A 14,253-nucleotide genomic window follows, 5' to 3' on the forward strand; every position below is an offset into this window, starting at 1 on the left:
GCTTGCTTCTTTGGGAGACAGAGAGCGTTCCATTCGCTGATTCTCTCCCCGGAGTGCTGCAAGGGGCATGGCTAGCCCAGGCAGAAGCTAGGAGTTGGGAATTTCATCCAGGTATCCCATGTAGGTGGCAGGAACCCAACTCCTTGAGCCGCCCCCGCCGCCTCCCAGGGTGTGCATGATGAGAGGCTGGAATTGGGAGCCGGGCCCGGCACCTGGATGTGGGCTGCAGGTGTGCTAAACACCTGTTCCTCTGTGGTTCTTTTCAGGGATGCAAATGCCACCACTGAGCCTGTTAGGCCTGCGTGTGCAGGGGACACCAGAGGGAGCCCACTGGAAGCTAAGAGGAAGCTGGGGGAGACTGGAGAACAGCTGGACTCCAAGTGAGCTCTCTGTTCCCACACAAGTTGTGCCTTAGGGGCTCTGAGAGTTGGAACAGCACCCCTGCACTCAGTGCTGACACCCCAGCTGGAAGGCCCCCTAAGGCAGGCTGCAAGAGGGAACCCAGCATGAAGCACAATCCCAGAGGGTCAAGATGCTCCCAGGGAGGCCAGCCTTGTGGCTGAGGCAGCTAAGCTGCTGCCAGCAATACTGCATTCCCCTCCTCCACCTGGCTGCTCCACTTCCCTTCCAGCTCCCTGCTTGTGGCCTGGGAAAGTAGTGGAGGATGGCTTCATGCTTTGGGACCCTGCACCTGTGTGGGAAACCCGGAAGAAGCCCATGGCTCCTGGCTCAGCTCTGGCCGTTGCAACCATTTGGAGAGTGAACCAGCAGATGGAAGATCTCCTCTGTCCTTTCTTCTCTCTGTAACTCTGACTTGCAAATAAATAAATAAATGTTTAAAGCAAAAGAAACAAAACATCCCCTTTAATTTTTAAAGATTTTGTTTCTTTTTATTGGAAAGACAGATTTACAGAGAGAAAGAGAGACAGAGAGGTATTCCATCCACTGGTTCCCTCTCCAAATGGCCGCAGCAGTGGAGCTGAGCCGATCTGAAGCCAGAAACCAGGAGTTTCTTCCGGGTCTCCTACATGAGTGCCTGGGCCGTCCTCTACTGCTTTCCTAGGCCACAAACATGGAGCTGGATGGGAAGTGGATCAGCTGGGACACAAACCAATGCCAACATGCGATGCCAGTACGTATAAGTAGAGCATTAACCAATTGAGCCATTGTATCAGACTTGAAAGCAGCCCTTAGGAACACCAAAAATTGTTCTTAGGGCTGGCATTGTGGCATTCACATAGGTGCCTGTTTGAGTCCTGGCTGCTCTGCTTCCCACTAGTTCCCTGCTAATGTACCTGGGAAAGCAGAGGATGGCCCAGGGGATGAGCCAGTGGATGGAACATCTCTCTGCCTCTCCCTCTCTCTCTCTGTGTAATACTTTCAAATAAATAAACAAATACTTTATTTTTTAAAAAAGAAAAGGTTTCCCAAACTAATAAAAGGCATCTTCAAAGAATGTTTGCACCTAGCACTTAAAAAAAACATTAGTTTTACTTTTGGGGCTGGCACTGTGGCATAGTAGGTTAAGCCTCTACTGTCCTAGGTACATTCGCAGGGAGCTGGACCGGAAGTGGTCAACCAGGACCACTTCCAGGACTCAAACTGTCATCACTCCAATAGGGAATGCCCTTTACGAGCAACAACTTAAAGAAACCCACGGGGCCACAAGGCTGGCCATGAGCAAAGTTGGTAGATCTTAAATTGCAGGCATGACGAGGCGAGGGTAAAGCAACCGACACTACCAGCCCAGTAGCCACAACACTCAGGGGTCCTCGGATTCTCTACGGGACTGATTCGGGGCACCCGTGGGGTTCCCCCCATGTGACACTCAAGTCCCTGATACATGCTAGCCTAGGGATGCACACGTGTCCTCCCCAACTCCGCTTAGCCACTGCTGGGTGACCCGGGGGCTTCAGCCAAGGGCAATGTGGCAAAAACGGTTACTAGACGGAGTTGTTCAGGAAGTGACAGCAAGATGAGAAGTCTGCACAGTCAGGGTGAACACAACTTCATCATGTTCCCCACCTGAGGGAGACTGAGTCCAGGAGTGCAGGACCCACAAAGATGCAGAGGGCTCAGGGCTGGCACCATGGTGTAGCTGGTAAAGCCACTGCCTGTCGTGCCGGCATTCCATATGGACACCGGTTCTAGTCCTGGCTGCTCCACTTCCTATCTGCTTCTGCTTGTGGCCTGGGAAAGCAGCAGAGGATGGCTCAAGTGCTTGGGTTCCTGCACCTACATGGGAGACCCAGAGGAAGTTCCTGGCTCCTGGCCTTGAACTGGCCAAGTTCCAGCTGTTGTGGAAGACCTGCCTTTGTCTCTCCTCTCTCTTTAATTCTGCCTTTCCAATAAAAAGTCAAAAACAAAGAAGCTTGATTCAAATTTTTAAAAGATTGACTTTATGAGGTGGCTCTGCGATGTAGTAGGCTAATCTCCACCTATAGCACTGACATCCCATATAGGTAATGGTTCGAGTCTCAGCTGCTCCACTTTCGAGCCAGCTCCCTGCTTATAACCTGGAAAAACAGCAGAAGATGGTCTCGGGCCTCTACACCCAAGGGACAGAGCTGGAAAGAAGCCCCTGGCTCCTGGGCTTCAGCCTGCTCAGCGCTGGCTGCTGTGTGTGTTTGGGGAAATGAGGCAGTAGATAAAGGATCCTTCTCTTTCTCTCATTCATGCTGCCTTTCAAATAAATGTTTCCAAAAAACAAACACACTACTAAGTGTGAAGAATGCATAGAAACACAGAAAATGTGGTGTCCAAGACCAAAGCGACTGTACGTTTCAACACTGAACAAACTGGTTTTTACAAGTCCGGGCAGAGAGAATGACAATTCCTGTGGGGCAGGGACAGAAAAAAAAGCTTTGCAGGGCAGGGACAAGGGGACAGGATTCCCAGAGGACAGGGTGCTGGGCTGCAGCAGGCCCCAGGCGGGTTGGGCTCCGCTCTCCCAGGAACAGCTGGCCGCAGCTGGGGAGCCACCTCCCTCCTTGTAGCTCCCCTAGGACAGGCAGGCAGCACACTCGGCGTGAGTGACTCCATGTTGGTCCGGTCTGGCCAGCTGGGGACCCAGTGCAGGTGCCCGGTCCCCAGCTAGGGCCTCTCAGGTGTCCACCTGACACTTGCCAGCAACTCAAGTGACACAGACAGATGTCTCGGGCACTGGCAATTCAGCAGGCAAAATCTCCACTCAGACAGAGACTCAAGGGAAGACACGGGAAAAAAGTCCAAAACCTGGTTGCAATCGGCCCCCTGCATTTTTTCTAGATTGATTGATTTATTTGAAAAGCAGAACGAGATAGATAGATGAGAGAGAGAGAGAGAGACTCTGCACATGTCTGCCACAGGCAGAGCTTGTCCTGTCTAAAGCCAGGAGCTTCTTCCAGGTCTCCCACGCGGGTGCAAGGACTTGGGCCATCCTCTGCTGCTTTCCCAGGTGCATTAGTAGGGAACTGGATTGAAAGCGGAGCAGCCGAGCCTAGAGCAATGGCTCAGTGGCTAAATCCTCGCCTTGCATGTGTGGGGATCTCATTTGGGCACTGGTTTGTGTCCCAGCTGCTCCACTTCCCATCTAGTCCCTGCCTGTGGCCCGGGAAAGCAGTTGAAGACGGCCCAAAGCCTTGGGACCCTGCACCCACGTGGGGGACCTGTAGGAAGCTCCTGGCTCCTAGCTTCAGATCGGCTCAGCTCCGGCCACTGTGGTTGCTTGGGGAGTGATCCAGAAGATGGAACATCTTTCTGTCTGTCTTTCTCTCTGTAAATCTGCCTTTCCAATAACAATAAATAAATCTCAAAAAAAAAAAAAAAAAAAGAAAGAAAGAAAAAGTGGAGCAGGTTTTTTGCCTGTGCCTGCCCCAGGAGTATTTTACGTTGTTTTACTTTATCCTTGTTGTGTTTTAGTTTAAGATTTATGACTTCTGCTGACAGCCAGCCCTGTGGCCTGGTGGGTTAGGCTGTCACCTGCAATGACTTCTTCCTCTATGGGAGAGGTGATGGTCCCAGCTCCCCGCAATCGTTCCTGGGAAGGCAGCTGAACATGGCCCAAGTACCTGGGCCCCTGTCACAAACGTGGGAGACCAGGATGGAGTGCCCCGCTTTTGGCATTAGCCTGGACCAGCCGGATCCCTTATGGCTGTTCGGGGAGTGAACCAGCAGACGGAAAACCTTCTCCGTCTCCCCCGTTGTCTCTCTGTGTAATTCTGCCTTTCAAACGAACACTGGAGTACAAGTTCAGGCTCAACCTCCTCTGTTGCTCCTCAGGGATCCCCTTCACACAGTCCCCTGGCTGGGGAGTTGGGGATGGCTGTGATTTTCATTCCTCTGGACCCACACACTGTTGCTCCCGAGCCCAGCACGCCCTCGAACGAACACCATCTCCCAGAACCCCAAACCTCTGGATCTTCCTCCTCCCAGGCCCCTGAAGAGGTCCCCCATAAGCCTCTCCTGTACTCAGCAAAAAGGTCCCACTCTGGGCAGGGATCGCCTGCAAAGGGCGTCCGCGCCACAGCGGGACCTGACCCTACTCTCCCATTTCTTCCCGCCCACAAATCCTCCGGAGGAGTCCTGGGGCGGCTCTGGGTGCGACCCACGTCGCCCAGCAGGCAGCCCAGGAGGGCGCATTGCACCCGGAGCCCCGCCGGGCCGGCGGCCGCAGGGTGGGGAGGAGGGCGGGGCCAGCGGCGGCCAGTCGCTGTCCCGGGCCGGGGACGGAAGTTGCACCACAGGTACCATTAGTTTCAGTTTTGTTTCTCGCGCAGGCTCCCAGCGGCCGCCAGCGGGGTCTGGGCCTCGGGGTCCACCGCGCTCCTGGAGTCCGAGTGCCCTGGGTAGGCACGGGAGGGAAGGGGAGGCGAGGGAAGGGAGGGAAGAGAAGGAAGGGGATGGAGGGAGAGGAAGAGGAAGGGAGGGAAGGGAGAAACCAGGGACCCGGAAGAAAGCGAGAGATGGGGGCCTGGAAGCAGCGTCCAGCCCGCTACTCCCCCAAAACTGCGATCAGGGGCGCCCCTGAGAACACTACCCCTCCCAAACCCTCTGAGCCACCCTCCCAGCCCGGGAGAGGAGGAGGTGCCACCAAACCATCGGAAGAAGGAAGGAAGCCACCCCCCCTGCACAACCCTTGCTGGCTGCCCCGCCCTCTCTATTCTCTGGAATGGGCTCACCAACAAGGGCTGGGGTGGGGTCCTTTCCCCAACTTTCCATTTGCCTTGCAGCTTTTCAGGAAAAGTCAGGACAGGAAGTGGGGTCCCCTAATCTCAGAAGCCAGGGTCCAGGCAGTCCCCACCTGTGTTTTCCCTGCCTGCATCTTGCACCCTGGTGCTCTGGCACCCTAGCCCCCCAACAAACCATCAGGGCCCCAGGGTCTTGTTCCCACTGTGAAGGCTCCCTGTGGAGTTACCAGTGTTCCAAGGTGGAGTTGGGAGAGGGCCTTATCTCTGCCTTATCCTTCCTCCCAGGTCCCACTCACCCAGCAGCGTTTATAGAACCTGCCTGCCTGCCTCCTTAGGGCAAGAACAAGTGGCCCAGAATCCCAGCAGACCAAGAGGAGCTTCCTGGCCAGGCAGGTAAGCCCCCAGGCCTTGGGGACTCGCCCACGATGCAGGCAGCAGGGTGGGTAAAAGCCCCGATCCAGCCCTGACCTTGGCCCCTCTTCCTGCAGCATGGTCTCCCAGGGCTCCGCGCCTTCCCTGCTGGAGGCCCTGAGCAGTGACTTCCTGGCCTGCAAAATCTGCCTGGAGCAGCTACAGGTGCCCAAGACACTGCCCTGCCTACACACCTACTGCCAGCAGTGCCTGGCGCAGCTGGCTGACAGTGGCCACATTCGTTGCCCTGAGTGCCGCGAGACCGTGCCTGTGCCGCCCGCTGGCGTGGCAGCCTTCAAGACCAATTTCTTTGTCAATGGGCTCCTGGACCTGGTGAAGGCCAGGGGAGACCTGCATGCGGGGAAGCCTGCCTGTGCCCTCTGTCCCCTGGTGGGGGGCACCAGCACTGGGGGCCCGGCCACGGCCCGGTGCCTTGACTGCGCCGACGACCTGTGCCAGGCCTGTGCCGACGGCCACCGCTGCACCCGCCAGACCCACTCGCACCGTGTGGTGGACCTGGTGGGCTACAGGGCAGGCTGGTATGATGAGGAGGCCCGGGAGCGCCAGGCTGCACAGTGCCCCCAGCATCCTGGGGAGGCGCTGCGCTTCCTGTGCCAGCCCTGCTCCCAGCTGCTGTGCCGCGAGTGCCGGCTAGACCCCCACCTGGACCACCCCTGCCTGCCCCTGGCCGAGGCGGTGCGCGCCCGCAGGCCGGGCCTGGAGGAGCTGCTAGCAGGTGTGGACAGAAACCTGGCAGAGCTGGAGGTTGCCCGCACTGCAGAGAAGGACGCACTGGCCCGGCTGCGGGAGCAGGCTGCCAGAGTGGGGCTGCAGGTGGAGGAGGCGGCCGAGGGAGTCCTGAGGGCCCTCCTGTCCCAGAAGCAGGAGGTGCTGGGGCAGCTGCGGGCCCATGTGGAGGCGGCAGAAGAGGCTTCCTGGGAGAGGCTGGCAGAGCTTGAGGGCCGGGAGCAGGTGGCCAAGGCAGCTGCTGCCTTTGCCCGCCGGGTGCTCAGCCTGGGCCGCGAGGCCGAAATTCTGTCTTTGGAAGGGGCTATTGCCCAGCGGCTCCGGCACCTACAGGATCGTCCCTGGACCTACGGGCCAGTCCTGTGCCTGCTGCCCCGGCTGGACCTCCACCCTGGGCTCCTGGACAAGAACTGCCACCTACTTCAACTCTCCTTTGAGGAGCTGAGGCCCAGGGAGGAAGACGACAGAGAGAGAGCAGGTGCTGCCAGCGCCACTGCCACCCAGGGAGTGGGTGAAGCCCCCGAGAGTCAGGGCCAGGGTGGGCCTGAGGCTCAGTGCCTGAAGAAAGACACTGCCCATGGAACCGCAGAAGACGGGGCTGCCCAGGCTCCCAAAGAAGGCACAGCCCAGTTGTCGCAGCCCCAGAAACCCCAGGTGACTCCCAAGGAGGACAGAACCCCATCTCCGCAAGAAGACAGGGGAGCCCCGGCAGAGAGGGGCGCCAAGGCCAACAAGAAGAGGAAGTTCAAGGGCAGGCTCAAGTCCATTTCCCGTGAGCCCAGCCCCGCTCCGGGCCCCAACCTGGAAGGCTCTGGCCTCCTGCCCAGGCCCGTCTTCTTCTGCAGCTTCCCCACGCGCATGCCTGGAGACAGGCGGTCACCTCGGATCACTGGCCTCTGCCCCTTTGGCCAGCGGGAGATCCTGGTGGCCGATGAGCAGAACAGAGCACTCAAGCGCTTCTCCCTCAATGGTGACTACAAGGGGGCCGTGCCTGTGCCTGAGGGCTGCTCCCCGTGCAGCGTGGCTACCCTTCAGCAGGGGGCTGTGGCCTTCTCAGCCGGTGCGCGGCTCTATCTCATCAACTCCGAGGGCGAGGTGCAGTGGCGCCGGGCGCTGAGCCATTCCCAGGCCAGCCACGCTGTGGCTGCGCTGCCCAGCGGGGACCGGGTGGCGGTCAGCGTTGCGGGCCATGTGGAAGTGTACAACATGGAGGGCAGCCTAGCCACCCGGTTCATCCCTGGTGGCAGGGCCAGCCGCGGCCAGCGAGCACTTGTGTTCCTGACTGCTAGCCCCCAGGGCAATTTCGTGGGATCTGATTGGCAGCAAAACAGTGTGGTGGTGTGCGACGGGCTGGGCCAAGTGCTTGGGGAGTACCGGGGGCCAGGCTTGCACGGCTGCCAGCCTGGGTCCCTGACCGTGGACAAGAAGGGCTACATCTTCCTGACCCTGCGGGAGATCAACAAGGTGGTGATCCTGGACCCCAAGGGTTCCCTTCTTGGGGATTTCCTGACAGCCTACCATGGCCTGGAAAAGCCCCGCGTGACCACCATGGTGGACGGCAGGTACCTGGTCGTGTCCCTTAGTAATGGGACCATCCATGTCTTTCGGATCCGTGCCACCGACAGTTGAAGGGGTTGGGGGTCAGGGCAGGAGGGGGCGGGGAAGGGGAGGGGGCGGGGCTTAGTCCTGCAGTGAAGGGGCTGGCAGTGTCTAAGGCCTGCCCTCCTCTGGGGTGTGGGGACAGGGACCATCCTATACTGGTGGTGGCGAGGAGGGTGATTTTTGGCGTGAGTGCCGCCCGCTGCCTGGTTTAGGCTTCTGGAATGGACCCACGTGTACTGATTTCTGTTGTCCCATTCCCTGTTACTGGTGGAGTAGCCGAGGCAAGGTATTGGGGAGCTGGGCAGAGGGGAGCCCTAGGAGTGCCAGACAAGCTGGGAGCCAGCCACTCTAGGAAGAGGGCTGGAGATTTGGGCACAGCAAGTGATGGCCTCATTTGCCCCCCTGTGACGCCCAAGGGTGATTTGAAGTGGGCACGGAGGCTGACATCTATGACTTCCAAGGAAGTGGGCTTCCGGGAAGCCTAACCTGGCAGAGCTGGGGTTCTGAGTATCATAGAAGAGGGAGCCCTTCAAGCCCCCTCCTCCCTAAGCTGGTCTGGGGGTATCTGAGCTCCACGAGGGAACATTTTTTTTTTTTTAATCCTGGAAGTTTATGCTTTCTCTCTCCATTTTTCAGCAACATTCCTTCTGAGAAACGTTGACGTTGGCTTAGCCATGCTATGTGGGGAGGTGAAGGGACTCCCCCCCCAAGACCCCAGGAGTCAGGGCTGGGGGTGGGTGGAGCTGGGCTGAGACCACTGGTCTTCCCCATGGTGGTGGCAGCAATGGGTCAGAGGGAAACGCAGATGGAATCTCAACATTGGGTCCGTGAACAAGGTGGAGTGTTTGCGGGAAGCAGATTTTGGTCAAGTGCAGGTGAGGGTAGGGCAACGGGTGGGGAGAAGGCTTTCTCATGGTGGGAGACCTTTCCCCTGTTTATGGAGGTGGTGAGGGACACTGCCAGCGTCCAGGTGGATGAAATTGATGAGCACAAGCAAGGATAGGTGTGTACAACAAAGCATAAGAAAGATTTTTTTGGTTTAAATGATGAGAGACATGACGTTGAACACATTGGTTGGCATTGGAGGTGGAGACAGTTGAGTCCCACTGAGTCAGGGTCCCAGGCAGGCCTGTTGCTGGCCCCTGAGGATGTCCCCTGTAGTGATGTGTGAGCTAGGGTAGTTAGCCAATCCTTGACGAGCATCAGAAAAAATGTAGGAATGTGTTATCTCACTTTGGGGAATATATTCTGGGAAAAATCACTTCCTCCCCCCTCCCAAAACACACACACACACACACACAACAAAAAAATGCTTGCCTGGAGACATCTGTGGCCATGAGGGGGTATTGCAAGTCTTTAACTGGAACTGCCTGTGGGAGGGTGGCAGATAATAGATTGTGGTCTGTCGGAGGCATGGGCTGCTGGCTCTGCACCACGGGACAGCTCTGAGGACTATTCGGAAGAAATAGTTGTGTGACGTAATCATAAGTCAAGAAAGAAAAAGAAGCTGGAATTATGATCACAGTATGATAATAGGGTGAAAGTATGTGTGACTTGCGGCACGGGGAAGTAGTTTCCGGATTGGTAAACAGCCGACCTGGGGAGGCTGGGTCTTTGGTGAGTTGCTTGTGTGTTTTTGCTTCAAACAGGCACGTTTGTACTTAAGTGAATATGCTCTAGGGCATGGCACACACGCTTGAATATTGACTTTCAGGAAAATACACCTGTATAGGAATTGCCGTTGGATCTGACAACTAGTGCGTCCATTAGCACGGATGACATCATTCTTTGAGATGAGATTGAATGGAGGTGGAGGGTGAGCCAAGGCAGGGAGTCCTAACTGAGCAGGGTGCTTCCTTAGAGCTGGGGGTGCTGCAGTGGCAGAATTTTGACAGAATCCCAAAAGGCGTAGGGACGCATGAGGATTTTGGAACAACTGGTCACCCAGGGAAAGTTCTGCCAAACTTTGTTGGCATGGAGAGCTAGAAGTATTAGTAGGCGCAGAGCCTACTATGAGCCTGGGACCAGGCATTGATATCTAGGGAGGGACGAGACGGTGGTCCGAGTCTTTCCACCTCAGTTGCTGTGGGCACAGCTGACCAAGCAGTCCAAAGCATAAGCTTCTGGCGATGTGGCCGGGGACTACCAGTTGTCCCCCTCTGCAAAGGCTCCTAAGAGTGATAAAATTGGGATACATGGAGGGGTTGGTTGGGGAGGTGATGGCTGAGAGAAACAGGGTCTCTAGGGGCCATGCACCATTGGGTTTGGGCAGCAGCTCCCCAGAGCTGCATAGGAACCAGGGACAGAGGGCCTGGCTGGGGAGCTGGCTCCAGTCAGCTGGAGCCCAGGCAGGGGGGCGAAGTAGGGGTTGGAGACCTTCAGAGGGCAGGTGTCTCTGGGGCCAGCAAGAGGTTTTTGAGGGTGAAGGAGTCTGGTGGCTTCCCAGGAGGTATTGGGAACTGGAAGGAAATCCTAAATATTCTTTATTACCAGGGTGGGAAGGCCCAGCATCCTGGTGATGTGGACAAAGTAGGTAGGAAGGGTGGTAGCAAATCAACCTACTGACCATGGCCTCAGACCACTACCCAGCACGGACAGAAAATGTTCCGAATTAAGCCACAGTGTTAAGGAATCTGATCTATTGTGAACCATACAGCTAGCCCCTCCCTGATTGGACAGGGACTGGTAGAGAATGCTGCCGGGGTGGGGAGGATGGGAACAGACAATGTCTTTCTGTCGTTGTGCTGGAGAAAACGGGACAAGAAGGAGGTGACCAAGAGCTGGGCTGCATGCCGGCTCTGTCACTTCTGGCTGTGCCATCTCATTCTTAGACTGTAGCCATACCGGGCCTTACCGCTTGTGCCCCAGTAAGATGGGAATGATAATACCCTGTGGGACAGCCTTGCAGGGTTGAGTCCAGTGGGCTGGAAAGCAAGGGGTTGGATGGGAAGGATTTCCGCTGGATTGTGTGCTCTGCGAGGTAGATGCAGCTCCCCGACAGGGTCCTTGTTTTCAGGACATGGTCCAGCTTCATTTTGCAGCAGCTGCCTGCAGGAACCCCAAGCCAGGTCACGGTATGTGACCATGGCGGTAGCAGAGACCAAGGGCCTGCTTGCCAGGATTCGGCGCCAACCTTGGAGGCCAGCTGGGAACCGGGCGCCTAATTAAGGACCAAGAGCCCTAGGCATCTTAGAAAAATAAAGCAAGAAATAAAAACGGCAAGCGTGGCCCGATTTTTGCATAGTCTAGAGAAATACATCTCGGGAGGGAATAGCTCTCTTCTCACTCTTGTCTTAATATTACCGCTGTATCTGTGTTGTCCCAACCCAAATCTATAGAGAGAAAATTCCAGAGGCAGAAGTCAGACCAAGTGGTGAGGTCTTGATCCAATCCAAGTAAGATTGGATGTACATCTCCTCAGCAAGCCAGCTGGGAGTGAGAGCCATCTTATACCTCATGTGAGATAGAGGTTGTTTGCAGAAGAAAAACCAAGTTCACATACAGGCTTGAGACACTAGGTCACTTGGCTGCAGGGAGCAAATCCAGCCTACCCAGCTGGCTCATCTGAATGAAGTGGGTTGGGACAGGAGCCACAAAAAAAAAAAAAAAAAAAAAAAAAAAAAAAGGTTGCTGGGGACCAGGGATCCAAGGGCTATCAAAAGAGCAGGGAAGACCTCGCCGTGATGGCTGGCCAAGGGATCTTGGGGACCAGGGAGCTGGCAGCTGGAGGGCAGCCTGGGCAGGGTGATGCTAGGAGGGAGGCATGGGGACAGCCAGCTCCTCTCCCAGAGCCTGAGCAGGCAGCCAACAGAGTGGAATCAGGCCCTAGGCGCCCCCGTGCCTGCGTGGCCTCAGCCCAGCCCCCTACTGCTGGTTGCCATGGGGAAGGCCGGTGAGCTGTGACTGTGGTTCTGGTGTTTTGCATCTGTCCTCTGGATCTTTGAATAAAGCTCTTTGGAAAACCCCCTGCCTTTTCTCCAAAACATTTGTGGGGGAGGTGTGCCCTCAACACTCAAGCTTGCTGGGCTGTGGGAACCGGAGCTCTGTGGCCATTGGGATGGCCCCACAGGTTTCTTAGGGACAGGAGCGAAAGCACCTGGCCCCATGTCTGTGATCTGAGCAGGAGCCACTGCCTCCTGCAGGACAGTGGGGCGGGGGCAGTCATGATGCCACCAGCAGGTGTATCAGTCTGTGTGTGGCATGGAAGATTGTGAGCGGGAGTGGGCTTGGGGGCCGGGCACGGCCTGTGCCCACCACTTTGGTCTCTGTCAGCCTCTGTGGCTTGCACCAGCACACTGCACACAGGCCCTGTTTGAAGGGCTGTGGGATCATCTAAGCCCAGCCCACTCCGCTGGCCTGGTCTCCTTCAAATAGCATCCTCCCTGTCCCGTTAGAGTGCTTTTGAACTGGAGGACGTGGAAGGCCTTGGCTGGTAGCCTCCAGGTCAGACAAAATCACTCCCAGACCCTGCAACAACACCCCTCCCCTGGCCCTGATTTTACAGACAGTAAAACTGAGGCCAGGCAAAGCTTGGTTGGGGTTTAAATCCAGGCTACGGCTTGGCTCAGGCCAATTCTTCCATTTCCAGCATCCAACAGCTGCCCTTGCATTCTCCCAGTCCAGCCCACACACCCGCCTGCCTCTAACTCTGTCTGGTTTGTAAAAAGAGAGTGAACAGAACAGCATGAAATTTGAGCCTCCTCACTGTGGAAGCACTTCAGGTCCCCGGCCTATCCTAGGAGGCCTGTAGTGCCATGTATGTACCCCACTGCCATCTTGGCCTCCCTCTCCATGGAGCAGTGCAGGGTGGGTTGGTGGGGCGGGGAGAGCACAGCCAAGCGTAGATGCTTTAAACAGCTTGGCCAGTACGCAGCGCCCTCGGCCACGGTGGTGACAGCCCGAGCAAGAATTCCACAATTCATCATGTGATGACTCAGCCGCCTTTGGACCCGGGCGCCTCTCAAACGCGCCCCGGGGAGTGTGACTCAGCATGCGAGAGGGGGCTGGGTGGCCGTGGAGCCGGCCGCAGTCCATGTGAGCGGCCACTGTGGGAGAACAGCCTGTTCCCAGCTCTAAGCCCCAGGCGGGGCGCCCGCCTCTGTGGCCAGACCCACGAGGGCCTCATGTTCCCAGCCGTGTGGCCGCACGTCCGCCCTCTCACTCTGCTCTCCGCTGTGCCCAGTAGCACGCTGGCCTTGGGTGGGGGGGGGAAGAGCTGTGGGCGCAAGCCTCTCTCTCTCCTGGGTCAGGCTGGCCTCCCAGCCTGAGAGACACAACCACCCCGCCTACCCTCCACGGAAAGCGGGATGCGTCACAGGCTGGGCCCAGATGGTCACAGCGTCCTTCTCCGCTCCTGGGGGCTGGGAATGGGGCTTGCAAGGCTTGTTTGTGCTCAAGGGCCAGCTCAGATAAACAGCTCTCCACCCACCAGGAGCCCACTAGGGAAGAGTCCATCAGCTGGTCCTGGAGGTACAGTGTGTTCAGCTACTGCCTGGGACATGCGCACTCCAGGGCTCTAGCCCTGGATCCACTGTGGATTCCAGGGTCCTGACACTGCACCGTGGGAGGTTGGCAGATGTTGGCTCAGGGCGTGGGGGACCCCAGTGGAATTCCAGGCTCCCTGGTGGTCAACAGATACAGCTCCCTCCCTCCCTCCTGGACACCTGCCTCCAACCTGCACTGCAGGCTCTTTCTGCCTCCTCCTGCCTTAAGCACGTCTGTGGTCGGTGACTAGCGGAGGCAGCACCATCACCTGGGTCTGAGGCCAGGGACGGTGAGGTCAGACTTGGGTAACACGTGCAAGATGCCCAGTAGCCAGGCACGTCGCTGGTCAGAGGCCAAGGCCAGCCGGCTGGGGCCAACCTGGGCCAACTTCTCCAAGCCTTGGCGGGGGCGGTGCCTCAGGCCATCCAGGGAAGCCATTTGCTCCTGTGAGGCCTGGCTTCTTCCCAACTGGGAAGACGTTGTCCCTTGTAGGAGAACAAGGCTTGGTGGAGGCCCGGGGCAGAGAGGAGGACTGGGAGAGGTTGGAAGGGGAGGAAACCAGGCCCAGGCTCAAGCTGACTCCAGTTTTCTGCTGATGATGGCAGGAGGCAGCAGTGACGGCCCAGCGAGTTGGGGAGACCTGGACTGAAGTCCAGACTCCTGACTTTGGCCTCTCAGCTCTTGCTGGACTCCCTCCCTGTCCTCTACCTGTAGAACTGGGCTTTTAGGATGGGCAGGCCTTCCCTGTCCCTGGGTTCAGTCTTGGAGAGTGGATAGGAAGGGGTTTGGGGGACCCCCTTCATGGCTGTCAAACCTGGGAACGGTCCATGAACAAAGCCTG

At 57.2% G+C, this 14,253-nt stretch overlaps 1 protein-coding gene across 2 annotated transcripts; it reads left to right on the plus strand.

Moving 5' to 3' along the window:
* The first annotated feature begins 4,750 nt into the window (after window positions 1-4,750).
* Window positions 4,751-8,637, plus strand: TRIM56 (tripartite motif containing 56). Of its 2 annotated transcripts, XM_058680608.1 has the most exons (3): window positions 4,759-4,826; window positions 5,504-5,561; window positions 5,657-8,637. In XM_058680608.1, exon 3 carries the CDS (start codon window positions 5,658-5,660, stop codon window positions 7,953-7,955), a length of 2,298 nt encoding a protein of 765 aa, XP_058536591.1. In that variant the 5' UTR covers window positions 4,759-4,826; window positions 5,504-5,561; window position 5,657; the 3' UTR covers window positions 7,956-8,637. The 2 variants fall into 2 exon arrangements, with proteins under 2 accessions (XP_058536592.1, XP_058536591.1); XM_058680609.1 differs by lacking the exon at window positions 5,504-5,561 and having other exon boundaries at window positions 4,751-4,826.
* The last annotated feature ends 5,616 nt before the right edge of the window (window positions 8,638-14,253 follow it).

This window comes from Ochotona princeps, chromosome 24 (genome assembly GCF_030435755.1).
Source record: "Ochotona princeps isolate mOchPri1 chromosome 24, mOchPri1.hap1, whole genome shotgun sequence".
Taxonomy (NCBI): domain Eukaryota; kingdom Metazoa; phylum Chordata; class Mammalia; order Lagomorpha; family Ochotonidae; genus Ochotona; species Ochotona princeps.